The sequence below is a fragment of the Taudactylus pleione genome, unplaced genomic scaffold, assembly GCF_031769625.1.
Source record: "Taudactylus pleione unplaced genomic scaffold, aTauple2 ptg000579l, whole genome shotgun sequence".
Taxonomy (NCBI): domain Eukaryota; kingdom Metazoa; phylum Chordata; class Amphibia; order Anura; family Myobatrachidae; genus Taudactylus; species Taudactylus pleione.
This window is the reverse complement of record NW_028284981.1, coordinates 5,717,400-5,744,883: the sequence shown is the minus strand read 5'-3', so window position 1 is coordinate 5,744,883 and position 27,484 is coordinate 5,717,400. Positions and strand designations below refer to the sequence as shown.

General features: G+C 46.6%; 2 protein-coding genes across 4 annotated transcripts in view; one reads left to right on the top strand and one right to left on the bottom strand.

The window, feature by feature from the left end:
* Positions 1-1,349: 1,349 nt before the first annotated feature.
* Positions 1,350-27,129, bottom strand: GLE1 (GLE1 RNA export mediator). Its single transcript, XM_088453431.1, has 16 exons — positions 26,933-27,129; positions 16,291-16,506; positions 16,091-16,204; positions 15,859-16,007; positions 15,726-15,786; positions 13,164-13,412; positions 11,262-11,484; positions 10,752-10,864; positions 10,600-10,669; positions 10,344-10,486; positions 7,473-7,663; positions 6,395-6,524; positions 5,217-5,321; positions 4,569-4,651; positions 1,655-1,718; positions 1,350-1,577 (listed from the first exon to the last, which is right to left on the bottom strand). The coding sequence occupies exons 1-16, from the start codon at positions 27,020-27,022 to the stop codon at positions 1,509-1,511; spliced, it is 2,070 nt and encodes a 689-aa protein (XP_088309557.1). The 5' UTR covers positions 27,023-27,129; the 3' UTR covers positions 1,350-1,508.
* The window catches only part of ODF2 (outer dense fiber of sperm tails 2), a 32,914-nt gene continuing 32,554 nt past the window's right edge, over positions 27,125-27,484 (top strand). Inside the window, exon 1 of one of the 3 annotated variants that reach the window (XM_088453429.1) lies at positions 27,125-27,484. In XM_088453429.1, the coding sequence (XP_088309555.1) occupies positions 27,470-27,484 (15 nt within the window). In that variant the 5' untranslated portion in view covers positions 27,125-27,469. The other 2 variants (XM_088453427.1, XM_088453428.1) reach the window with 2 other exon arrangements.

Below are 27,484 nucleotides of genomic sequence, written 5' to 3'. Positions count from 1 at the left end.
AGAACCAAAGATCAGAGTTCATAGAAGAGGCCAACGGAACCTTCAAGATTCGCAGACTGTTTGTGTGGAAGAATGGGCCAAAATCACACCTGAGCTATGCATGCGACTAGTTTTTCCATATAGGAGGAGTCTTGAAGCTGTCATTACAAACAAAGGCTTTTGTACAAAGTATGAAATAAATTTCAGTAAGCGTGTTCAATACTTTTTCCCTGTATCATTTCACATTATTAAACATAATTTATGGACATATATGGTTTGATTGCTTGGCATGTGTGGATTGTATGGGTTGTTGCTGACATTTGGTGAACATGTCATTACAATAGCCCCATTACAAATATATTTACTGAGAAAAATGTTGATGTGTTCAATACTTCTTTTACCTGCTGTGTGTATACATAATATAGACCATTCCCATGACGACCTCAATTTATGTTGATCTTTTGTGTGTTGACCTTTTGAGCTGTCGACAAATTGACTGTCGACCATCTGGTCTCAACCTTATTAAGGTCATTTTTCAGCCTCCACCCCAGAGGATCAAGCCAACTTCCACTTTGCAATATTAAGAGTAGACACATTTGCCTTAAGAGCTATGAGTGCACCAGTTACTTACATATAAATCCAAAAGATCTCACATAGGGAATGGGAGGAAGAGGGTGGGAATGTATCAAATCTTCTAAAGAGGACAAGTGGAGGAATTGCCTCTAGCAACTAATCAGCTTATAGCTATCATTTATAAAAATGATAGCCAGGAGGTGATTGGTTGCTATGGGGAACTTCTCCACTTATCCTCTTTAGGGCTGAAAAATCTCCCTCTGAGTGCCACAAGGACTCAATTTAATGCAATAAATTTTCTTCCTAGTAACAGAACCCCCCAAAAACAAAATAAAGAGGTCCCCCACATTTGGTTGTGTAAAGCACAACCAAAATGACCAATATGCTCCAATTACACACGCGGTGTACCGCCTTAATGTGCCTGGGCCTGCCAGGGAAGTGTGACCACGCCCCAATATTTTATTGTATTATGGTCAGGGGTGAGGTACAACTCCCTAGGTCAAAACTAAGACTTGCTTAGGGTGTATGGAAACAGTTAAGTGTGAAAGTTCCTGAAACTATACAGATCAATATAAAAAAAGGTCAATAATAATAACATGTAAAAAGTTTCCATACATTGACAAGTTACTGATGCCCTGTTCGATTCAGAGATTCCGGACACGTGACACCCCAATGCCATGACACACCCGCCATGACATCCTATTCCATCAGCAGGCCATACCCTCAAAGCCATTCATTAGTGAATGAATTGTTACACATAAATAAGAAACTGTCTGAGTGGATTATGAGCAAAGTTTTTTTTTTTTAATTCACACAATTATATAAAATCCTCTGACAATGATTTTGGGGAAACAGACAAAACAAAAATGCATTAAAAACGTCATAGCTTCTCCTAGAGAAAAAAACATAATAATTAAATAAAAAAAATTCAGATCAATTTGCTGGAGACAATGTGGTCAGGACTTCCAGAATGCAGCGTGCAGGTATCCTTTGGGAAGCGGGATGTCCCCTCGCTGTATGGCGTCCTGCAATGAAAAAGGAAAAAACGTGAAATGGATAGAAATAACGCAGACCAGCTGTACACCTGGAATATGGTACTTACCTCTAGGAACTGTTTGAGACGAGCGACTGACCCCATTTCACAGGACGAGGTAACACTCTCGATTCTGAGAGAGAGAAACATGAGGAAGCAACCGAAGTATAAGAATGTGCATAGAAACTAGAAGACCACTTAGCATTAAGAGTACACTGGGTTCCAATGCAACATACACAGGGCCAGCTTCCGGGTTGTTGTATACACTGATACCGGATGTGGGCTCCACAGTGCTCAGAACATTATTAAGCAATAAAAACAAACATGCCTGTGGACAAAGCAGACTTCTCTCCTACTCATTGGGCAGTACAGTCCTCTCCTCCCTACTCTGGAGCCTTCCCAGGAGATCATATGTTGGATGTAGCATGCCCATGGACAAAGTGGACTTTCCCAACTTCTCCTCTCCTCCTCATTGGGCCATGCAGTCCTCAGCTCCCTACTGTGGAGTCTCCAACGGAGAACTTATATTTGATATAACCTGAATTTAATCTTAAGAATGGAACTTGTACAACGGATACATTGATGGCAAATCTGGATGTTTAACTGCAGGCTTAGATGGAGAATGATGAATGCACAAGGCGCAGGATGATCTCTGCTCGCTATAAGAACTTGAGAAAACGTGGCATCCCTGGGGCTACAAATTAGTATAGTAACAGTTCTTCACTGTCCTACTACCTATCATCCTACAAACGAGCACTCTGTACTTACAGATTTCTTTGCTCTCTAGAGGTGAAATATTGCTGAGAACATCAGTTTAATGGTGCTGAGAAATGGTTTATTCTCTCAGGAGCTTGTTTGAAGCTTCTAAAAATACTTATTTTAGCTGGGATTTAAACAGATTTTATACCCAATATATAGCTGGCCCTTCTGTGCAATATGACACTACCATGCCATTAACCAGTGTCTATAGGTCACTGCCATGAAGAGGGTTTTCTCCCATATCCAACTTTTTCTGGACTTAACTTAGGATAGATACAGGTTTTAAAAGAACTGCACAAATATCACTAAACAGCTCATCAGCTCTACCTTCCCCCCCTCCCCCATGCATCATGTGGTGTACAAATACTGGGCAGTTTTTCTTTACATTGAAACTTATGCTGGCCAAACACGGTGTATTGCACAATGTAGTGCGACAGCCGATCCGTCAGCAGACGGATCGTGCTGTCACTGCCGGCATTCGTGCGGTGCCCGCAGACCGCACGATATGCCGGCTCCCAACTCCACCATTTCAATGGTTTCGTACATCGCATCCCAGGTCAGATGGTTTTGCAGGAAGACATGGGGATGCGATGTACGACTCCGCTGGAGCACGCAGCACGATATCAGGTACGATATTGTGCCCATACACGGCACGATATAGCACCTATATCGTGCCGATCCGTCGTGTATGACCACCTTTAGACTTGAGCTAGGTTGGAGTTGGCGACACCCTTACTCTAAATCTGTGCACTCCCTATAAATCTGCCCCCCACCCACAAATTGCAACATGGGTCTGTCAAGGTGCAAATTTGCTCCTTTTTTAAAAAAAAAAGGAAAAGATTTTTTTGCTTTTCCTCCAACTCTGCACGACTCTTTGGCTGCCATTATGAACAGGGGAAGATTACCCATTAGGCTATCTAGACGAACTGCTAGTGCCCAGTGGGGCCTGCCATCTCTCTGTTGCTGACTATTTGAATTTATTTTTTTAAAACAAAAACCTTCCTTATGAGCAGACAGAGCCCAAGTACTGGGTGAGAGGGGGTAGCTATGTTCCACGTAATTTGCTTGTGACAAGTAGCAGTACGCCTCTAGGTGGTGGTGGCACGGTAACCCCAATGCACTCAGGCTTTCAACAGAGAAGGTATAACCTGGCCCACTTCCCTTATTGCCGGTCTTGTTCCCAATTGATATCTGTACTCCTAAGCTCATATAGCTACTTGTAAACAGAAGTAATTTCCGTTCTCCATCATTTTATCAGCACAGAATAGAGTTGAAAATTGAAGTCCACCTACAAAACTCTCAGTGATGTCACACCTCCTCATACCTCCTTGTTAATCTTCACATGCCCTCAATTGAGCACAAGCCGTGCACACAGCCTGGCTGCTCAACTCTTCCCCAGTGCATCTTCAGGATTTTCCTAGTTCTGTATTGTTCCCTCATGCCAGGCAGGGTTTACATATTCCCTCCATATCATCAGGCAAGCGTTTAGCCTGACCACGTAACTAGCATTACTCCTTGACCAGTTTGCATTTCCCCCAACATAACTAGTTCCTTATTTAGAGACTAAGCTTTCCTTGAGACGGGCTCATTTGCCAACCATTACAGTGTCTCCATGCTGTCTAAAGGTTACACTATTGCTAAAGGTTAGGGCCGTGTCACACAGGCACTCGGTGGACGCTGTCGCTTTACCTGCTAGTAAAGTGCTAGCATATCACTCAAATTGCTCAGCGCTAACCCACAGACTGGAGAAGGGACAATAGGGAACTCTATTCTGTTTCCCACCCCCCCATCATATTGGACCAATAAGATCTGAAGATGCTCTAAGCAATATTTCCTGTGCATAATCATATCCATGTGACAGAGAAGGAATGTCACCATTCATTATGGTGTCTGCACTGAATATTCTGGGCACTTCAGGCGCTAGCGAACCACCAGCCTTACTCTGCCTAGTGACTCAGAAGACACTTGCGCTTTATTATTATTACGATTTTACATTTATAATCAGATAATATAAAGCACAGGTTCTCAAACGCAATCCTCAGGACTCCAAACAGTTCATGTTTCCCAGGTCCCCTCACAGAATCACAAGTGACATTAGCTCCACCTGTGGATCTTTAACATGTGGCAGCGTCTGTGCACCTGCTAGGTGACCTGGAAAACGGGAAAGGTTTGGGGTCCTGAGGACAGAGTTTGAGAGCCACTGTTGTAGAGTAGCTGATCATACCTCGGTAAATATTCCACCTTGATCAAGAAGAGCAGCTTCTTGAACTGGCCCTGGTACTGTCTCATCAGAGCATTGCCACAGACCTATAAATACAAAGCAGGCCATGGTTACAGGAGCACCGTTGTACACAGGTAAGCCCTCAGAAAAGGTGTATACCCAATTAGAGGATTGCTTTCATTTCAACTGTAACAGAAAAATGTAAGTTAGAATTTGGCAGGTTGCGATTGGTACTATAAAAAGAGATTGCATAGAAACAAAAAAAAAAAAAGAAGAATAACAAAAACTCCTACTGGGGCGCACTTTTAGGTTAACAATATGATTAGGTTTAAAACGTAACTTTTATTTGTGACCTTAAAATATTAGGACTATATGTGTGGTCATGAGATAATTATGACCTATAAAAACAATTCCAGCTGCAAAATAGAGCAAAAATATTCGAGAGAGAGAGCGAGAATAAATAAAAAAAAAAAAAAAAAAAAAGATATGGAGATTTTATATATATATATATACACACACACACAAAAAAGAAAATCTATCTCCCCGTTTGTTTGAAGCACAGCTTTGTGTTTTATTAGCTTTAAAATACATTCCAATACCACAGACATAACAATGTTGCATCATACATATTAAAGTAACATTGCCACCTACTTCTAGGAAATCATAAAGTACAGTAGCGGTGACATCCGCCAGTGGCTCCATGTTCAGCAACTGTGCCATCCACTGCCAACCATGACGTAGCCCATGAGGGTGAGCCTAGAAATAAACAAGACAGTTAGCTGTGCAATATACAAGCTGCCGCCACACTGCTTGGTTCCAATACTGATCAACGGGTTTTATGTTTAATGTATGCGCCGCATGTGACCAAAACAGAGATATGAGAGAGCTCACACGTAGCCCGGTTAGCACGTGCCGTTACAGGTTTAGTACCCTATCCGATTAGAGATTTTCTATAAGCCTTTGGCAGATGTTGGCCTGGGCAGCATTAATCTACCACGTGACCAAATTGATCCGTCCGAGTTGCGGCATACATGGCCAGGTTTACTCATTTGTTTTAAAAGATGGCTGAAACGGTCATTCGCTCATGGTCGATCTCAGGGGTTATGTCCGTCATGGTTCAGGGCTATAGATAAATACCGTAGGCACTGATAAATAGTGCGATGAAGTAAAAAGTATAATGCAAGTTATTTATAATAAAATAAAGCTACAAAAACAACATTTACTATACAATGAAGATAAAACAGAAAAATCAGAAACAAAAAGATTCCCAATGCTCACAGATACTGCCATTTAGCACGATGACCAAATAACTGGTTGTATTTTCCAATTGGTCAAAATAAAAAATGTAGTAGGATGGCCAAAGTACTACAAATCTGGACATTAGATAGACGGCCAATAAACGAAAAAAAAAAAAAAAAAAAAACCTGGCCAGAAAAAGTCTCAGCAAATCTGGAAAACTTGCAAGAATGGAGATGAAGCATGATTTGGGAGAGGGAAACCTATTGCAAGAGACTACAGACTTGCAGATTTTATGTCGTCAGATAGACAGTGTGCAATGAACTCCGCTAGGTTAAATATCCTAACGCGTGTCCTGATTACATCCTAATATCTTAGCAACACGTTTTAGGGTTACCTTTTCTTTTGCCGACAACAGAGTCCGAACAAGTTACCAGTATAACTTCTATCAGCCCAGGTTGATAGAAGTGCCACCCTCAAAAGATGCTCTATCAAGCTCCACTTAAAAGCACGTCCCATTTTTACCTTTCAGAGAAAGACTTATATCCAGCTAAAAAGAAACCATTGTAACAGGCACACACAAAAAAACAAACCCCTTGTTTTGTTCCATAAGGCCAGCGTGATTGTATCATGGCAGCATACAGCCGGGTCATCCCAGACATGCGCTTCAAAAAGTTGTCCTGTTGCTCAACCTTAGTGTCCTGTACCAGGTATCCCAGCATCCTAAGAGCAATAAACATGTGTTAACAAATCACCAAATGGAACTTGCGGCGATTTTACACAAAGCAAAAAATAAAGACAGATGATAAATATCTTTAAAGGTCGCGTCTGTGATCATGCTCAAAAAAACATTTTCATGTATCTATAATTTTTCAGCATAGTCTTCTCACAGTTACATAACCTGATTCTATAGGATTGTTAATGAATTATGGTGCATACACACGGTCAGATTTTTCTTCAGATCTGAACGATAACGATTTCAAAAATCGTTCAATCGTTCATATATGAAGGAAAATCTGACATGTCAGAACGATGAACAATGTGCGTTCCCGATGGTCAGATAATATCTGACATGTTTTGCAGTCAGTTTTGGACGATTTCAATTTAATGCAGTCAAAATCATTCATCTGACCATGTGTATGCTCCATTACTGTTATGTGCACAATTGTGCTGTAATTCATGGCAACCAATCCGATTTTAGTGGTCGTTGACAGCAGATTAGAAAATGAAAGTAAACTTCTGACTGGTTACTAGGAGTTAAAGCACCTTTGGGGTTATATATAGCGTAATTTTATCAAATAAACCTGGCAGTGTGGGGAGGACGAGGAAGCCAGAAAAAGCTTTGGAGCACCATATTTATTATGTAGATTTAACAAAAAAAAAACAACGAAACACTAAAATGACATTTAGGGGGCGGTTCAATTACTCGCGGGTTGTGTCATGTGGTCTGTTCTACCGGATAAAGTGCTGGGAGCTATTAAATTAGCGACCAGCGTTCAAACCCCAGGTAACAGTTAAATGTTAATTTCTGCTGGTAATCACCACAAGAGAACCAAGAGATAAGCCTTCTACAGAGTAACAAGAGGCTACAATGACGCTCGGATACACAGCAGCAGTCAAAGTGACTGAACAGAGATGATATAGCATTGAGTCTAGAACACAGAAGCTCACCTCTGATACTCCTCTAGTGGAGTTCCTTCTTTAAAGCTCGGGTAAAAGGGCACAGCATAAGGACACTTCTTATACAGGTGAGCAAGGAAGAGTTCACCTACTCGGGGGTGCAGCTCCCATATCCCAGAAACTACCACGGCAATAGGAAAGGCAGCTTCATGGTGAGACGCTATTTCCTCTTCCCCTTGTTTCTGTAGCAAAGACGACTAAATTTCAACACATAAAACTAAACATTGTTTTTTAATACAAGTTCCAAATAACCAAAGGCAAATTGTACCCAGCACCTTCTCAAACGCACAGAAGCAGCCATTTATCTCATACTTGTGATGAGTGTGGCGACGGCCTTGGGTAATAAGAGTACCACCTTTCAATGGGAAGACATCAGTGGCACTCCCGTTGCCATTGTTTAATATTATGACGACGTACAAATTGCTTTTACTAGATATATTCCTTCTAAAAGGGCCAAAGTTCTCCCAGGTGCATCTATACATCACAATCTCAACCTTATTTCTCGGTATGTTAAGTACAGCTCGCGTTGCGGACAATACTGTGCTCATGCGACAAGATGACCGGCCAGACTTCACCAAAAAAAACTGGTCATCTCAGAGCTCTGTAGTCCGAAAAAACCCACTAGAGGGTTAAGGGAGGGAGGATACCAGGGTAATTATCATCTATGTGATTATGCCTTTTGGTAAAGCTCACAAATGTGGAGGACCATACAAAAAAAAAAAGACTTCCCCCTGTACCCAGAATACTCTTCTGTGGGAAATAACTGGTATAGGATAGGGAGCCCAGAGACTATTAAAATGACCTTGGTTGAAAGACAGGTCTGGCTGGTGTATTATTGTTCCTGCTGGACGTTCAGGAAACAAAAATAAAAAATCTCAACTGATAGAGAACCTATCTGTGGCTGGTAGGTGATTACACTGTTGTGTGCCCATCAGAAACAGGGAGACCCTTGTGCTGTACCACTCACTGCCTTTCTTAAATGTTGTGTTACAATTCTACAGTGTGATGGACTATAGCTCTGCTGGTATACTTTAGTCAGATATGTACCTGGGTGTAACAAACATCTCTCTCTATACTCAAGAACCCATGGAACAGCGGCAGTCTCTTCTGAAATTCTCTCATCTATCCCCCCATCTAAACCATCCCCCATGCGTCTATAGTATGGCTCAATCTTGAACCCAGTTATCTAAATTTTATGTTTCTTGCTTCCCTTTGGGGTCCTGTCTAGAACCAGGAGACAGCCTTAGTTTAATTTTTTTTTACCATAGTTACAGTTTTAATAAACACACGAGACTCCTGTATATCTCAATATCAATTAATGCCTGAATTCTTGCCGATGACCCCAATTTGAGGCAATCCAGACTTCCCACCTGGAATTTTAAGCCCATTTCAAAACTTGGCTGTATGCGTATATCAGTCTCGTTTGTGATCGGAGAGTTTGCAAAAGCCGGACGTCTCTGCAAGAAAACCAGCAACAGTTCCCATCCCATTGACCGCTGTGCTTCGTTTTTTCCCCCAAGTGAGACATTTGGTTGCTCCAACAACCAGATACTTCTCGTGACCTGACGCTATTTGTGATTCTATTTTAAGACTCCATAGAGGAAAGGTAGGATTTCTTCCATGCACAATGACATGACTGTTGATTCTCAGAGCAGTCATTAAAGAGAATGGGAAAGGGACCAAAGCCAGATGAATCAGAGGTCAGAGAGGTTGATGGACACAAAGGATCCACATCCACCAGCTTCAAAGATACACTATTTAAAAAAACCCTAAAGGTGAACTGTATTGAGCAGGGGTATACAACATGCAGCCCCCCCAGCTGCTGTGGAACTACACATCCCAGCATGCTCTGACACAGTTTTAGTATGCCATAATAGAAAACTGTGACAGGGCATGCTGGGATGTGTAATTCCAGAGAAGCTGAAATACCCCTGATATGGAGTAACATACTTTGAAGAAAGTTCTCGAAAACTATCCCCAATTGTTGGCGAGGATATGGGTGCAGGGAAACGAGGTACCATATCTGGTGGCCCTGCCCACGAATAGCCATGTCATTATTAATTTAATGTTAGAACATCATATAACACAGACCCCCTGGTCTTCTCTCCTCTCCCAACCCCTTCAGAAAGTTTGCCTAATCCCAGGGTCGCTCAAAATGTCCGTGAGAACTGAGGCGCTGGTACTATATTTTCTGCGCACGGGATGGCAGAGGTTGGCGGATACACGTCTAGTGTTCACTCTAGGTCCGGCGTCGGACCTTGAGAAACGGCACACATCCAAAAGGGGGTGTGGCCAAAGAAAAGGGGGCGTGTCTAAGTCAACTCCCCTATTTGTCACTTTTGGGGGCATGCCCGGTACTTCCGAACCAACCGGGCTGCCCCCAAGTGCTGCTGTCAGTGCGCACGCAACCGGCATCCATTCACCGGCAGTAACCGCTACACCGCAGTTTACCCTCACCCGCGGGACACTGCGCCCTGCGGGTGGGGACGGCAACTGCAGGCTGTACAGCAGGGCACCGCGCCGGAGGGCAGGTTGCTTATTGCCCTTCAGAAATAGGGCCGGTCCCAGCGCCCCGCTAAAGCAGCCTAGCTACACGCCTCAGTTTTTGCTGCCCTCCCCCATATGGTCCCTGAATATTAATCACTTTGCGGTTAAATCTTTACTGCATCGCAAAGGTACTTTGGCGCGTGTGCAGTGCGACGTGTCCGTAGCTGACAGATAATCGCTCATCTGCGTAAATATCACCATTGCGTCCAGATCAGAATCAGGCCATGTATGCGGATCTATTCTTGGATGCGGCATCACGCCCATCCGTGGAATCCTTTTAGTGTCAAACTGCTTCCCTGTCATGGGACTACTCACCACAAACTTCTCAGCCAGCTTGTAACACACAAAGTCCAACCCCTGGGAATGGAGAGACACCGAAACCTGACGGCCCCCGGACAGAACTGGCTTTCCCAGGAGCAAGTTATTGATTTTGTCAAATATCTCTCTCAACAGAGAACCTATTGGGAGTGACAGGAAGGCGGTATTATACCAGCAGATCAACTACGGGAGAACTAGTAATAACTTGTGAAAGCAGAGGAACGAAGGGGATTAGAGACATCCCTAAACGCACCTGCTTTGGAGGATATTTGGCTGACGGGGATAGTGACTGCTTTTTGAAGTTCGGCCTTGATCTTCTTCAGCTGGAAGAGAGGACAGTAGTGTCAGGAGGAGCGGGACAGAGGTGCAGGTGGATATCTGGAGAAATGTGAAGATGTCAGCTACCTGGAGATCTTTGCACGTGTGGAGCTGGCTGGCAGCGTTCAGACACTGCTCACAGTAGTTCTGCGTCTGCTGGTATCTCTGCATCGTGCTCCTGGCGGCTTTTTCCTGAAGTCCTGAGAAAAGAAGGCACCAGGTGCTACTAAGATGATTATTTTCAACACGGTTAACAAAACAGGTTAGACCGAGACTTGGATGCAATGTCGCTTGGTGGCTTTTGCAAGCTTGCAATTAGTTATATGGGGGGGGATCAATTAGCCACGGGATCTTACTGCGGGGTTTTAGCTCCCGCTGTATTTCCACAGTAGGCCCGTGGCTAACGTGCGTTAAGCCGTAGTTCCCGGGTTTAGTGTCTGGAGCTAATCAATGAGGCCAGCGGTAACCTTGCCAAGCACTAGTTAAAACAGGCAGTAACGGAATCAACCAATCAACCAAGCGCTCAACCTAGGTGCCAAAGTCGCACAGCTAATTGAAATTGTCCTCATGGGGTGGGATTCAGAAAGGGCAATTTACCTTTTGTCTGCATCGGCTTCTTGACCTGAGCTGGGGCCGGGGCCTGAGCTTTTGTTTGCTGCTGCAGTTCTGCTTCTTTCTGCTTCTTACTGGCAGCTTCTGCTTCAGCTTTCTGCCGCTCCTCAGCGGCAGCCACCTCCTTCTCCATGGCACCGACCAACACCCGCATCTCCTGCACGGAGCGCTCTCCAACGCTCACATCATCATGGGTGGGGAAACCTCTCTGACGGGAACACAGAATTCTGATCAGCTCGTTATTTCTCCGGAGCCCCACTGTAAATCTCCTGCAAAGCTAACAGGACCTCAAAAAAGCCTTCTACTGGGGAGTAATGCAACACACGAGTGACCAAACTAGTAGGCTTCACTATGAAAGCAGGACAGAAGATTACAACATAAATACTACTATTATAGGTTAAAAAGTACAGGATAGAGTCCTATAGCAAAAACATAGCTAAATATGAAAATGTGTCTCTGGAATGTTTTATCATGAAAACCAATGATGCTGCTCAGTAACAGACAACGAAATCCTACGTTTACCCACACTGTCCCTGTCCCAAAGTCCCCAAAATCTAATTTCAGCTGCGATTCTGGCTGCCAACTTTGCGGTTTTAGAGCTACTTGGCCACAAAGTGCAGCAAGTAGGGGTGCATAAGAATATCTATTCGAGCTCTATAAGCTATCAAATCAGGACTGATGGCAAATCTGGTGTGGTGATGACAGCTTTCTGACCATGTATGAGGGCATCACCCAAGTGCACTATTGGTGCTGTGTGTCCCTGTCCTCCTGCTAGAAGCCCGGATCACCAAACTACCAGCTGTCTAAGATTTAGCCACGTCCCTCAGACATGCAGTCGCTTGGCATGCAGGCCAAGCTGGCAAAAGAAACACGTGCGAGCACCTTTACTAATCACATTCAGAAAATATAACGAATTCAGGAAGATTATAGAAACTGACAACTTTGGCAATACTTGTACACAGCGCAACACTAATGGACACTCCAATAACAGAAAGTTACCGATCGTAGAATAGCTTACGCACAAAGAGGAAATGCAAATGAAAGTCAAATATTCCTATGAAGAGATTAGAACTTTTAAATATATTATGAATGTTATTAGTAGCTTTTTTATATTAAACTAGATACACAAGAGAAAATCCTGCAACTCCAAGAGACAAAATGAATTTACGATAAATGAATCAACTGGACAACTCCGGCCACCCAACAGACTGAGCAGCTAGAGCACATTGTAGCCAGTTAGTGGACCCTGCTCCCCAGTGGTAGAACCACAGATATCTGCTGAATCAGGCATGTCCACAAGTAAAGCCACGTATTTTACACGGGTCCAGTCTGATGCCACTTATGGGGCGACGTTAGTTAAGTGACCTAATGCCACTGTGTGCGCGGCATTTCAAGTTGTGTAGTACAGGTTGAGTCTCCCATATCCAAAATGCTTGGGACCAAGGGTATTTTGGATAACGGAATATTCCGTATTTTGGAATAATTGCATATCATAATGAAATATCTTGGGAATGGGACCCCAATATACACATAGTTATATATGTGTTATATACACCTTATACACACAGCCTGCAGGTCATTTTACACAATGTTTTCAATAATTTTGTGGCTCAAGCAAAGTTTGTGTACATATATGAGATACATTTATGTTTCATTTACACCCTATACACACAGCCTGAAGGTAATTGTGTACCATATTTGTAATAATTTGTGCCTTAGACAAAGTTTGTGTACATTTAACCATCAAAAATCAAAGGTTTTATCTCAGTCATGCCAAAATTATTCCGTATTTCGGAATATTCCGTATTTCGGAATATTTGGATATGGGAGACTCAACCTGTACTTTCAAAGGGTTTTAGTAGATGTAAACAGGGAAAACCACTTTACCTCACTACTGGCGCGAACAACACTGGATAAAATTCCACATATCTGGTTCCCCCGCTGGCTGTAAGCAGAGAGGTCCACACGCAACGTCTCTTGGAGCTTGTAGTCCATTTCGATCTTCTGGATGAGCTGCAGAGCTTCTTGTTGCAGAATACACAACCTGCGCATCCTCTCGCGCCCTTCTTCTTGCCGGACACGCTCCATCTCCTGTTGGCGTTGCTGCTCGGCCTCGCGCAGCTTCAAGGTCAGGAGCTGTACAGGTGCACATAACAGGTTACTGATAAAAAATAATAATGGAAAACAGGTAGGCGTGCTTTGCATGATGAGCAATCTTGGAGTATATATAGACTAATAATTTGGGTGTCGACATGGACGTTATGTCGACAAATGGCATGTTCGTAATGCTGACACTGTGCACGTCAACATATTGTTTTTCTAATGTTAGAGCCCTAACCGCAGCCTAACCCCTATACTGTCGACATTGTCCAGGAATGATGATGTTCGTCCATGTAAGATGACGTTTTGCCTCTTTCTGAGTTCCTTTTTTTGGAGGGAAAAATCCGAACTCCACGTGCAAACTCGAACCTATCCGAGCCTGCACATCCCTAATAGACATACACGATGTCAACATAATGACCATGACGACATAATGACTACATACCTATTAATTTGGCTAATAAGAGTATGAATTACCCATTTTAAATGTCTTATGCTGGGTACACACTAGACGATATGTTGACCGATCCCGCGAAACGGAAGGGGAAATATCGGGTACAACATCTTGTGCATACCCATGATACACACTAGACGCTGATACATACCCCCCGTCGGCCCTGCAGCAGGGCCGACGGGGGATGTCGCCAACGATGCCACGCTGCAGAATGCAGCATGACACGTAGCTCCCCCCCAGTCGTACCGGGCATCGGCAAGCGTGTATGCACTTGCCACATGCAGGGTCACGTCGCCGGCAAGGTCATGCAGGGTACACATCGTGTAGTGTGTACCCAACTTTAGTGTTATGGTGGGATTTTTATACTGGAACATTAGTATATAGAAGTTCAGTACAAGAGTTTGGGCAATGGTGAAGCAGAAGCAACAAAAAGGTGTCTCCTGGTGCAATTATTATTTTTTTTTAAATTACACCAATGGGAATTAAGGGCCTGATTCAGACCCACTCGCGAGCGGCTGTCCGCTCGCAAGTGGGTCGATGTTATGCACTGAGCATGCGCACGACGGAGAGCTCCGTCGTGCGCATGCGCCAGACGCGACGAGCGAAGGAAAGTCCTTCGCTCGTTGTGTCCGATCAAAGGGGGCGTGCTGTCAATGTTGATTGACAGCACGCCCCCTTTGGTGGGCGTGCCGGGGGCGTGCCTCCCTGACGGGGGCGTTCCCACGGGAACGCCTCCCGTCAGAAGCCGGCCCACTGACATCACTAGTGATGTCAGTGGGAGTGATTTTGGCTCTGATAGAGCCAAAATCACTCCGGAGCTTGCGGTTGAAAACCTCAACCGCAGGCTCCGGCTCGCAATTTCGATGGTCGCGATGGTCTCGACCATCGCGGCCATCACAAAGCACGCTCGTATAGCCTGTGGGTGGTGACCCACAGCTATACGAGCGTCCAGGAGGACGCTCCATGAAAATGGAGCCCGGCCCTCATTCAGAGCGTGCGCTCTGCTCAGAGCGTACGGCTCTGAATGAGGGCCTAAGTTCCAATGTATGAACAAGGTGGCCAGTACCAAAAATGTAATTAGACTTGTTTATCTGAGTCAGGTATTCTTCCAGGAATATCTGATGTCACCAATGGGGAGAAGATACTCTCAACCATTCACAATACAGCAGCTCGAAAAAGAAATAAACCAAACCTGATAGCGCACCATGGGGGAGACGTAAGAAGCCCAGATGCGGTATAAACGCACGTTATGTGCGCTGATACCGCTTCTCCCCGATGTATGATCGGGGGTCTGGGCGGTAAATGACAGGGGCGCTATGCCCCTGTTCTTACATCTCATCGGTAGTGCTTCCTGCACTACCGAAGCGGGAAGCGTTATAGCGGCACGGTAACTGCCACTATCATACATCTACCCCCATGTATAAATATTCAAATTTAATTCCAATAGAATAAGTTACAACTTGGGCCAGGTCCCATATTGAATAAGACTATTTTGTGAACAGGTCTGATGCCATTGATACGATTTATCTGACCCGTCTCTATGGGAAATGTTTTTGGGGATAGTGAGTATAGATGTATGAGGATACACCTTTATATATTTCAAACCTGAAAACTAACCTTGATTTGGATCACCCTTTGGTTTTACCTCATCTTATTATTACTGTATGCAGAATTAATTGGATCAAGTTTTTACTTTTTGGTTTAGAATGCAGAGTGCCCCCCCTTTACACATGGTAGAGCTAGCCATTTTGTGGTCTGAACCATTACACAGAAGAGCGCTACCTCCCGAAGCTTTATGGACCAGCGATAGCCCGTTTGCTGAGGAATATTGATTAGGCTAGACAAATCATTATTTCATATTTAAAAGACTCCCATAGGCGTAAAAGATGAATAACCTTGGCTCGGTGACGGTGTTCCTCCTTTAATTTCTCTTGTTGCCCCAAGACCTCCTTAGACCTAAAAAACAAAATGGCATTAGGCACCAACCGCTGGTTTGTTGAGAAGCAGCGATGGTTCTTTTACCCTCACCCCTTCTCCAGTTGCTCCTGAAGTTGATGCTTCTCTTGTCTCTGCTTTAACTCCATCATTTCCTCAAAGCGTTTCAGCTGCTCTACGGCCTTCTCGGCAAACAACTTGCTGAACTGATCAGTCATGTCGAGGCGACCACGCAGTTCTTCCTAAAAAGAGGGAGAACAATACTATGGAGAACAAAAGGCAAGGATGGAATTCACCCTGCAAACCGGTCATCGTAGAGGCGTACCTTCATTTTTGTTCTCTGTGCTTCCTCGTACAACCGGATTACGCCTTCCACTTCCGTTACTTTTTCCGACTGCAACTTGGAAGACTGATCTGCCTCTTTAATGATTTGCAGAACCTAAAAGGAGATAGTCAGTCCAGTCAGGACAGGACAGATCTACCACCACAAAACCCACATTACAATATTGGCATAGAGAAACTCACCAGCTCTTTTTTGGCCACGCAAACTGGGGAAGCCACAACGATGGCAGGGGAACCAGGTTTGGAAGATGAAGAAAGTCTGGAAGGAGGACTGCCATTTTCCAAAGGGGAGTGATCAACTGAGTTGTTATCCAATTCTTTATGTTGTAAGATATTTTGCAGCACCCAGGCAGAGTATGGGGATAACTTAGGGGAGGACTGGGCTGCATCCAGTATATTCTACGAAAAATAAGTAAAAGTACGATCAGGGGAGAAACAAAATAATATTTAGCAGGTACTTTAAATGTCACAACCAGCAAAATGCAGAAACTCCAGGTGGCCTTAATTATAAGTAGTATCAAACCTAAATTTCTCCATGGATAAATACTTACCCTTCAGCATCAGGCAGAATGTAGCCAATGAATTGCCACTATCAGACTTAGGGGGTCAATCCAATTAGGTGCGAGTGGCTAGATTGTTACATGAAACTCGCAGACTTCACATGAATGCGCGCACCCGAGAATTCTCCAATCCAATTAAAAATGCCTATTCGAGGTACAGGGGTTTGCGAATTGATTGCCAAAGGTGATGTGAGAGAAGTGCATGAAAAAGTGGGGAGACCATCCTGGACCCCCAGAAATTTACAATTTTGTTAGCAGGACCGTATAGAAGGCTGTTAGTGGGCATAAGGAAAGTACTGAAGGTTTATAAATGGTGTCAAATGGCTGATTTGTGCTTTTTTTTTTTAAATGTAAAATTTTTTCCCTAAGAAACCTTTTCTCGTTTAATCCCAAACAGTTTAAAAGAAAAATGCGAAAAAAAAAAAAAAAAAAGTTAACTTTGTGGTACATTGAGGGCACTTTAAAAAAAAAAAATAATAATTTAAAAAACAAGAGATATGGTAAGAACTTACCTTTGTTATCTCTGTTTCTACGAAGTCCATAGGGTCCACAGGGTGACCTTGGGGTATAGCTGGATCCTGGATCCTCGGGCACCACGGAGTTGAAGCTTTTAGCTGCTCCCAGGATGCACTTGGGTCCAACCTCCCCTATACCCCGCCCCCGAGCCACAGGCACCTCAGTTGGTAAGCAGCCCAGGCCGGAGGAGGAGACGAAACAGAGAGAAGGAAGACTGGAACACACAAGAACCATACTCACAGAAATGGGAGACGGAAAACCGGTGACCAGTCACAGAGCCCATATGAAGCCAGGTGCGTCAGGGCGGGTGCCCTGTGGACCCTATGGACTTCGTAGAAACAGAGATAACAAAGGTAAGTTCTTACCATATCTCTTGTTTTCTACTTCAGGGTCCATAGGGGTACACAGGGTGACCTTGGGGATGTCCCAAAGCAGTCCAACTAAGGGCGGGGACGCTCCTGTGCTGATAGAACCCGGCGCCCAAAGGATGCATCCTGAGAGGCAAAGGTGTCAAACGCATAGAACCTCAAAAAGGTCTGAATGGAAGACCAGGTGGCCGCCTTACAGAGCTGAACAGCAGAGGCGCCACGGCTAGCAGCCCAAGAAGGGCCCACGGACCGAGTGGAATGAGCCTTAACCGAGGCTGGAACAGGTAAACCCTCCTGCATATAAGCCTCAATAATAACAGAACGAAGCCAACGGGCTAGAGTCTGTTTGTTGGCAGGCCAACCCCTCTTGTGAAAACCAAAGAGGATAAACAAAGAATCCGACTTCCTCACAGAACTAGTCCGGTCCACATAAACCTGGAGTGCCCTTACAACGTCTAAGGAAGTCTCCCCAGCCGAAAGATCAGGTGACTGAAAGGCTGGTACAACAATTTCCTGATTAATGTGGAACCTGGAAACCACCTTAGGCAGGAAATCAGGACGAGTGCGAAGCACCGCTCTGTCCTGATGAAAAATCAGAAAAGGGGGACGACAAGAAAGCGCCCCCAAATCTGAAACCCTCCTGGCAGAAGCAATTGCCAAGAGGAAAACAGTTTTAAAAGTTAGCCACTTGAGCTCCACTGACTCCAAGGGCTCAAAAGGAGGACCCTGTAAGGCCCTAAGAACCACCGCCAAATCCCACGGGGCCACAGGTGGCACAAAGGGAGGCTGGATTCTCAAAACACCCTGGAAAAAGGTGTGTACGTCCGGCATAGCAGCGATCCTGCGCTGGAACCACACCGACAGACCAGACACGTGTACCTTCAGTGAAGAAAGACGTAATCCTAACTCCAAACCGGACTGAAGGAAAGCCAGAATACGCGAAACTCGGAACACCTGGCGATCATAGTTTCTGGCCTCGCACCACTGAAAGTAAGTGTGCCACACTCTGTGATAGATCCTCGCGGAAGCAGGCTTGCGCGCCCTCAGCATGGTGGTAATAACGGAGCTAGAAAAGCCCCGAGACCTCAGGACGGCTGTCTCAAGAGCCACGCCGTCAAAGATAGTCGACCCAGATCCGAGTGAAGACAGGGCCCCTGAGACAACAGGTCCCGCCGTTGAGGTAGGAGGTACGGAGCGTCGATGGACAGGCTCCGCAGATCGGAGTACCACGGCCTTCTGGGCCACGCTGGGGCCACCAGGATCAGTGTGCCTCCGTCCTGTTTGAACTTGCGCAGGACCCGAGGCAGCAGAGATATCGGAGGGAACAAGTAAGCCAGTTGAAACAGCCATTTCACCGACAGCGCGTCTATCAGACTTGCGCCTGCGTCCCTTGTCCTTGACCCGTACACAGGCAGCTTGTGATTGTAACGGGACGCCATCAGGTCCAGTTCTGGCAGCCCCCACTTGTCCACGAGTAGTTGGAATACCTCTGGATGAAGCGACCATTCCCCGGGATGCACATCGTAACGGCTGAGGAAGTCTGCCTCCCAATTGAGGACTCCTGGGATGAAAACTGCAGAGAGAGCTGGAAGATAGCGCTCCGCCCAAGCCAGGACGCGGGACACCTCCGACATCGCAGCTCGACTGCGAGTCCCTCCCTGGTGATTGATGTACGCCACCGTGGTGGCGTTGTCTGACTGCACCTGAACGGCCCTTCCGTGAAGAGCGGTGCCGGACGACTGCAGGGCTCTGTATACTGCCCGCAGTTCCAGGATGTTGATGGGAAGAATCGCTTCCTCCGCCGACCAACGACCCTGAAGTGACAAGGAGCCTGTCACCGCCCCCCCAACCCCGGAGACTGGCATCTGTCGTGAGCAGAACTAATTCCGGGATCCAAAAGGGGCGCCCCTCCAGGAGATGCGCTGTCTGCAGCCACCAGGCTAGGGACAGACGCACCTCCGAGGACAACACCAGCATCTGAGAGCGGATCCTGTGTGGCAATCCGTTCCATTCTGAAAGAATCAGCCCCTGCAGGGGCCTGGAATGGAACTGGGCAAACTCCACCATGTCGAATGCCGACACCATGGACCCCAAAACTCTCATCGCTGAGTGCACCGACACTCTGCCACTGCTCAGACAACTGTGAATCCGCAGCTGTAAGGAGGAGACCTTCTCTGGAGTCAGAAAAATCCGTTGCTGACGAGAGTCCAGCAGGGCCCCCAAATGAACCATCCGTTGTGATGGGATGAGGGAGGATTTCTTCCAGTTGATCAACCAGCCGTGCGCCTGTAGACAAGCGACCGTCAGGTGGAGATGCTGGATCAGTACCTCCGGGGAGCTTGCCAGCAAGAGGAGGTCGTCTAGATACGGTAGCAACCGTATCCCCTGGCTCCGAAGGTGAGCCGCCATGACCGCCATCACCTTGGTAAATACCCTTGGTGCCGTGGAGAGACCAAAGGGTAGAGCCCTGAATTGGTAGTGGTTGTGGAGAATAGCAAACCGCAGAAAACGTTGGTGCGATGTTGCTATAGGCACATGGAGGTAGGCGTCCTGGATATCCAGGGAGACCATATAATCCCCCGGTTCCATCGCCAGTATGATGGAACGCAAAGTTTCCATCCTGAATTTGGGAACCCTGAGAAACCTGTTCAGGGACTTCAAATTGAGGATGGGGCGATGAGAGCCATTGGGTTTCTGCACCAGAAACAGCGTAGAGTAATACCCCATCCCACGTTGAGACTGTGGTACGGGTATAATGACCCCCGCCGTCAGCAAGGCCTCTATGGCTTCCTGAACCTGCAAGGCCTTGGTTTTGTCCTGAGAAGGACTTGTGCAAAAAAACTGGCAAGGCGGCCTGTGCCGAAAAGACAGGGCGTACCCCTGGGAGACCACTTCTCGCACCCAGGCATCCGTGGTGGTATTGTGCCAGCACTGGGCGAATTGAAGAAGTCGGCCTCCCACTCTGGGGTCCCCCAGAGGGAGGCCCGTCCCATCACGCAGAAGGCTTATCTTCTGGCTTGGAAGAAGGGCGCCTAGCACTCCAGGCTTGCTTCTTTGGCTTTGAGGCGGTCTTGGGTGCGGACTGCCTCGGGAAGGACTGACCCTTTGCCTTGCCCTGAACCCGAAAGGAACGAAACGCCGAGCTCCGGACCTTAGCAGGTGTAGTAGCTGAAGGGAGGAAGGCTGACCTGGATTTTGCCAGGGTATCTACTATTTTGTCCAGGTCCGGACCAAATAGTAATTCCCCATTAAAAGGTAAGGCCTCCAAGCCTTTCTTTGAATCCGCGTCTGCTCTCCAAGACCGCAACCACAAGGATCTACGAGCAGACACTGCTGCCGCCGAAACCCTAGAGGTCAACAGGCTAGCATCCAAAGATGCTTCTCCAATGTAGGAGGCGGCATCTCTCATCTGTCCTAACAACGCCCTCTGGACGTCCGGAGATTCATCCGTAAACGTGTCCTCCAAGGCGTTGGCCCACCCCTCAATGGCCTTGGCCATCCAGGAGATGGCCATGGACGGCCGGGCTACAGCCCCTGAGAGAGAATAAATAGACTTTAGACAAGTCTAAACCTTCCTGTCCGTAGGATCCTTCAGCGAGGATATAGACGGCAATGGCAAAGTAGCACTCCTGATGAGGCGTGTTACATGGGAATCGACTGCAGGCGGAGTTTCCCATTTCTTACAATGCGCTTCCGGGAATGGATAATTGGACGCCAAGCGTTTCTGTGGCAGGAAACGCTTACTGGGCGTCTGCCAGGCCACCGCCATGTGATCAGTCAACTGATCAGACAAGGGGAACGCTGTAGAAGTAACCTTAGCCTTTTTAAAACTAGGATACCTTGACTTGGGAGCGGGTGCCTCATCCTCAATCAGAAAAATAGCCCGCACCGCCTTAACCAGAGCCCGCACATTGATGGAAGACTTAGTGTCTACCTCCTGGACTGAGGCATCTGAGGCTGAGTCATCCTGTACCTCACCATCATCCGAGAACCCCTCAGAATCCGAAAGATGCGCAGCCTGTGCCATGACTGAGCGTTTTGACGCCCTGGAGGGCACGTCACTGCGCAACATCGACTGAAAAACCGAAGATGCTGCCGCCAAATCTTGGACAGTGTGGGAAAGCGCATCCACCCAGGGTGGAGGAGCTGTCACAGGAGCCTGAAACGGCACCACAGCCGGCTGTGCCACAGGGGTGGACTGAATATACATTGGCAACCCCGCATAGGGACCAACAGGCTGAGACCCCGGGGGAGTCTGCAATAATTGTGGGACACCCGGGGAATGGGGGATGGCAGGCTGGGGCAACGCCCTAGTAGGGGCGGCAGTCGGGACCGACAGACGGTCCGCGATGGACACCAGCACCTGGGAAAACATCGCCCATGGTGGCTCCTGCGAAATGGGAGGTTTAGACGTACCAGGGACCGCCTGGCACCGTCCGCACAGGCCGTCCTGTGACAAATCCTCCCTATCCACTCCTGCAGAACAGCGCCTGCAGGAGAACAATACCGGAGCCCCGGAGTGCTCAATCTCCTCCTCAGACATGACTTAGGAAGAAAACGTGCGCACTCACCAGTGTGCTGAACAACAGCCCACAATATGGCACCGTGTAGCACACAACTGTATGTGACGGACCTCACAAATACGTGATCTATATAGGTGAGGTCAGTAGAAACACCCTTCCCCCGCACACCTGTAGGGCTTGTAGGAGAAGGAAAGGGATAGGTACAAGCTGACAGTAAGTAGAAAAAAGACACAGACAGGCAGCACTAGCAAAAGTCACATACCATGCAGGAAGATATACTCACTGCACCTTTCCACTACAATCAACCTCCCAGATTCAGTGTCTGGGAGGGCTATAGCGCTGTGTACACTGTCCTTCTGCAGGGGAGAGGTACACAGGGGGACCGGTCCGCGTGCTCCCTGAGAGTATCCACGCTGCCACAGAGAAAATGGCCGCTGGAGACCTCAGAGGAGGAGTGGCCGAGTATCTGCAGCTCAGCGACGCCAGACTCCGAGCTGAAAGGCGCGCTGAGCTGAGGGGAGGAGCCGCTGACAGGGAACGCTTCCTCCCCTGGCTAGCATATTAACCCCCGGGTTGCCGGCATCCCGCTTGCCGCGATATTAACCCTGGTGGTCTAGTGGTCTGGCGGGGTATGCCTCCGCTGGAGGGGGGGCCCGCCGCCACCGCTAGCGCCCCCGGTCTGTCCCCTAGACCGGGGGCATGGGACTGCATTTAAAAGGAACCCGCGCACCGCCGCTAATCAGCGGTGCGCGGCTTACCTGATCTCCCCGGCGTCTTCCGGCAGCAGTCCCGGGGGAAGCCAGAGTCCGGCTAGTACAGACTCTGGCTTCCCCCGCCGCGATCCCCAGTTCAGTGCTGGCGTCGCGGCGCCAGCAGGGAGAAGGAGCGGCAGCGTGGGCGTCTGTACAGACAGCCCAGCGCTGCTGCTCTAGAGAAAAAAAACTAATAGTAAAAAATAAATAAATTTAACTAAGTTAAATAAAAAAAATTAAAAGCTTTAGGGGGCTGCTCCTGCAGCCCACCCCGCAGGGTGACCCGACTCCGGCCGGGCACCATCTAAAACTGAGGTGCCTGTGGCTCGGGGGCGGGGTATAGGGGAGGTTGGACCCAAGTGCATCCTGGGAGCAGCTAAAAGCTTTAACTCCGTGGTGCCCGAGGATCCAGGATCCAGCTATACCCCAAGGTCACCCTGTGGACCCTGAAGTAGAAATTTATTTTTTCAATTAAAAAAATACTGCAATTAAATTTGGGGTGCCTAAACTAACAGAAAAGTTGAGTTTGGGGTAATTTGAGGCCATTTTTTTTACCCCAATAATGACATGTAATTATTGGACTAATTAAGCTAATTGGATACGTTCAATTGCCTACTTAGTCATTAGGAAGGTGTTCAAGGGAATCGGCACATTGTCCTGACATTTTAACCTTAAAATAAAGATTTTCCCTCCCATCTCTCACCGTCAGGGAGGTGCAAATGGAAAGTGTGAGTTTACTCTGACTGGTTCAGTGCGAGTTGCTAATTGGATTGCAAAATGAATTTGCTGTACGAATTTACAGAAAAAACAGCACCTTGTCCCTCACATAGCTGGCAACATGTACCTAATTGAATTGACCCCTATGTAGACATACGTATCTGGACAAACCATGTTGCAATGCAAGGGGTGCAAATACATATTTTCTTTTTGCATTTGGGATAAATACTGGCTGCTTTTGCATGTAGGCCACAAATACTGAACAGCTTTATTTTTACACACCAATTTAAAGGTCAGCTTGAACACCCCCCTCCCAAATCTAAATCTCTCTGCACATTTTCCATCTGCCCCACCTGCAGTGCAGCATGGTTTTACCAAGATGCACAGTTGCTTGCTATATCTTAAGAGGCACATCCACTAGACGATCTACTCCCTGTCCAATCTCTAAACGATTTTCCCTTAAATGTTATCTTTCAGTCTGAACGATTTACAAACTCTCTTTAATAGATCAAGTGAAATTGACCTGCATGTTCAGTCGACTGACGAGACAATCAAACGACCAGCAGGAGCGCGCATCGTTAATCATTAACGACCAAACACTGCACGATTTACAAACGATTTTTAAACAATTGAACGATAACTACGTCGCTATCGTTCAATCGCCTGCTAAAATCGTGTAGTGGATGCCCCCCATTACTCTATTCCCAAATCTGAATAGAAAGTAAAACCTAATAGCGTTATAGAAATTGCAAAGCACAACGGAATATGCTGGCACTAGATTTGTAAATGTTAACAACAGAAATAGGGACACTTGGGAAGTCTATCCTATACAAAAAAAATAAAATAATTATAATATATATATATATATATATATCTGTTGAATATTAGCGCACCCTATGGAACCCTGTGGTGAAAAAAAATGCTGCAGCCAAATAAGGAGAATGTGCACATGCTTCAAGGGTTGAATTTACAAAAAAATGGCTGCTCTTTCAAACACCACTGTCAGTTCTATTTAAATCATTTATTGCTAAAAAGACATAATATATGTATATAACACACAGATAAAAACACAGAAATTAAAAAATGGGATTGCAACCACTTGATGTTTCCCACCTGTTTTTTTCTTGGAATACAGACAATACCCAGCCATATCAATACAGTATAATGATATTGTCTTTTCAAAACTACTTTTACAGGTGTAATTATTCATTTTTTAAGTTGTGTTTTTTTATCTGTGTTATATACATATATTATTATTCAAGTTGGAACGAAAAGCAGTGACGTCATTTTCACCAGTTTGACTTATCCCCATATTCAATTTCAAAGACTTTTCGCCGATGCAGAGTGTCTTTGTAAAAAAACTGGGAAAAGTTTTCTCCACTGAATAGGTGGCGAAAAAAAGTGCACAATTGGGGTTTAGAAGTGCGGGCTTAAAAAAAAAAAAACTAGCCTGCATCCCTGGGAATGTCCCCTAAAAGTAATGTGTGTCAAAAAAAATGTTAAATAAAAATTCAGGACACCACAAAAAATGAACTTTAATTTTGGAGGTGAAAAAAAAATAAATAAATAGGGGACAAACTTGTAAAATAGCTAAATTGATTCTAGAGGGGTTCCCAAGTATGCGGCAGGTGTTTTCTTCATTGCGGGTTGTAGCGGCAGGTGCATTTTTGAAGAATTTTTTAAAACCATTTTAGGGACTTAAAAAATACGCTTGCACCCATTTTCATGTACACCAAATTTGATGGGCATAGTTTTTCCCCCCCCAAAAATTGCTAAATGCTATTCTTCACAGGCGCATTTAAGCAACTGCCGCGGCTATTTAAAAACCGGACTTCCCTTCAGCAGGCCAAATCGGGGGTATCCATAGTGATCCCCCATGTCAGGAAATCTTTAGGGGGGTGCCAGGATGATTTCCCAAAAATTGACAAGACTTTTCGCCTGTTCCAGTTTCGCCGGGTCCAGTTTTCGCGTCCTTACAAATTGAATACGGGGATAAGCAGGGACACGCAAAATACTTTTCCGCCTGCAAAACAGACGAAAAGTCCGGACTTTTCACCTCAAATTGAAAACGGGCCTAAGTCTGTTAAAAAAAAAAAAACAAGTAGGCAAGTGGATAGAACTGCTTCAGTATTTGTACCCTTATGTCATCAGTTATGGGGTGAGATGTAAGAAGCTCAGAATCAGTATCAGCGGACATTATGTGCACTGATACCGCTTCTACCCGATGTATGATCGGGGGTTTTGCGGTAAATGACAGGGGCGCATAGCAGAGCCGATAGCTTGGCCAATGTATAAACAGTCAGATCACCTGACCGTTCGGCCCAGTGTAGCTGTCGCTATTGACAGCTACACCCTGGTGCTGCCCTATCCCCACAGCAGGGACAGCGCTGTCACTGCAGCGGCGGCTGCCGGCTCCAGGCGGGGATCTCGCGATACTCGCGAGATCACGCGCAAGCTCAGTGGAGGCGGCCGTGACACAGCGCATCAGCACTAGGCTGATGCGCTGTAGTCTCTAGCAGGGAACGCCGGAGGGGGGAGTTATCGCTCCCCCGCTCTGGCCGAGGAGATTTTTATACATCTCATCGGTAGGGCTTTCTGCTTCACCTCGGTAAAGAGGCGAAGCAGGAAACGATATAGCAGCACGTTAAGTGCCACTGTAATACATCTACCCCACTGTCCAATGTAATTCCCTACTATCTATGTAAACATTGAGGTGAAATATAATCCTGTGGCGAGCAAAGCGAGCCACCATGCCCAAAGAGTGGCAAGCCCGTGAGGGGACAAATTTCTTCTTTTGATTGCCTTTATGGGCATGGGACAGCACTTCCGCCCTCACTCTACGTCACTTCCAGGTACAAATACTGAAGGGGATCTATACCTTTCCACACCAGTAGTTAAAGACGGGATGTAGTTATGTGCGGCCGCCGGTCACGATCCCGACAGCAGAATGCCGGATAGGGATTTATGATAGGGGTCGAAACACTGACGTCTATCATAATCCCGACGCTGGAATCCAGGACGACGCATGCCCGAGCGAAATAAGTCCGGGGCAGCCTTCCTGTTAGCCACGTGGGGAGAGGTTTAGGGCAGTTAACTGAGTGTGTGTGTGTGTGTGGGTTTAAGGATAAGCACCCCTAGGGGGACAGTCAGGGACCCCCAGGGAGAGGTTAGGGTTAGTCACCACTATGGGAGGTTGGGGGGGGCACATACTGTACATTGGTACAATCACTAATTTTATATATATATATATATATATATACACACACACAGACACGCAAATACATACACAAAGTTCCGCCATTAGCATGACCGGTATATAAACCTTTCCCCGCCTACATTATAACTTTCTGCCAATGACGGGACTAGGAGGAACCCAACCCTCTCCTCACCTCGAGATCCCATTCCCCGTTATACGGCAGCTTCCCCTTGGGGGAATTCCTCAGGGCAAGCAGGGTATCCCAGTCCCGCTTGGACTGCATGCTGACACCCGGCAATAACTTCAACTACAGCTCTCTCCCACATCATGTGTTTCGCTTCCGGTTCATCTAGGACTCCCGTCACGTGACAGCCTCGCCTCCCGCCCGCATCCCTCCTCCCCATAAAGGAGCACTGACGGACGGAGACGGAGACACAGGACGCGCTGAGTGATTGGCGATAGGCGCGCGCATTCCCTGGCTCGCTCTGCGCGGAAGACAGCAGTAACCAGCCGGGAAACGCAGAGCGTCCCGGTGTTGTCATGACAACTGCCGAACCATCCCTCCGCCCACCGCCCTCGTAATGACCAACCAGATTGAGCACAGGTTAAAGACTCTATTTAAATCCACCAAATACGTTGCTTCGGGGGCGTGTCCCGGAATAAAAGTGCTGCTGAGCCTTTTCACAGCGGGGGTGCACTAGGAGGGGGTTCATGTTGGACCGTGGATAAGATGCCGCCGCCTGGG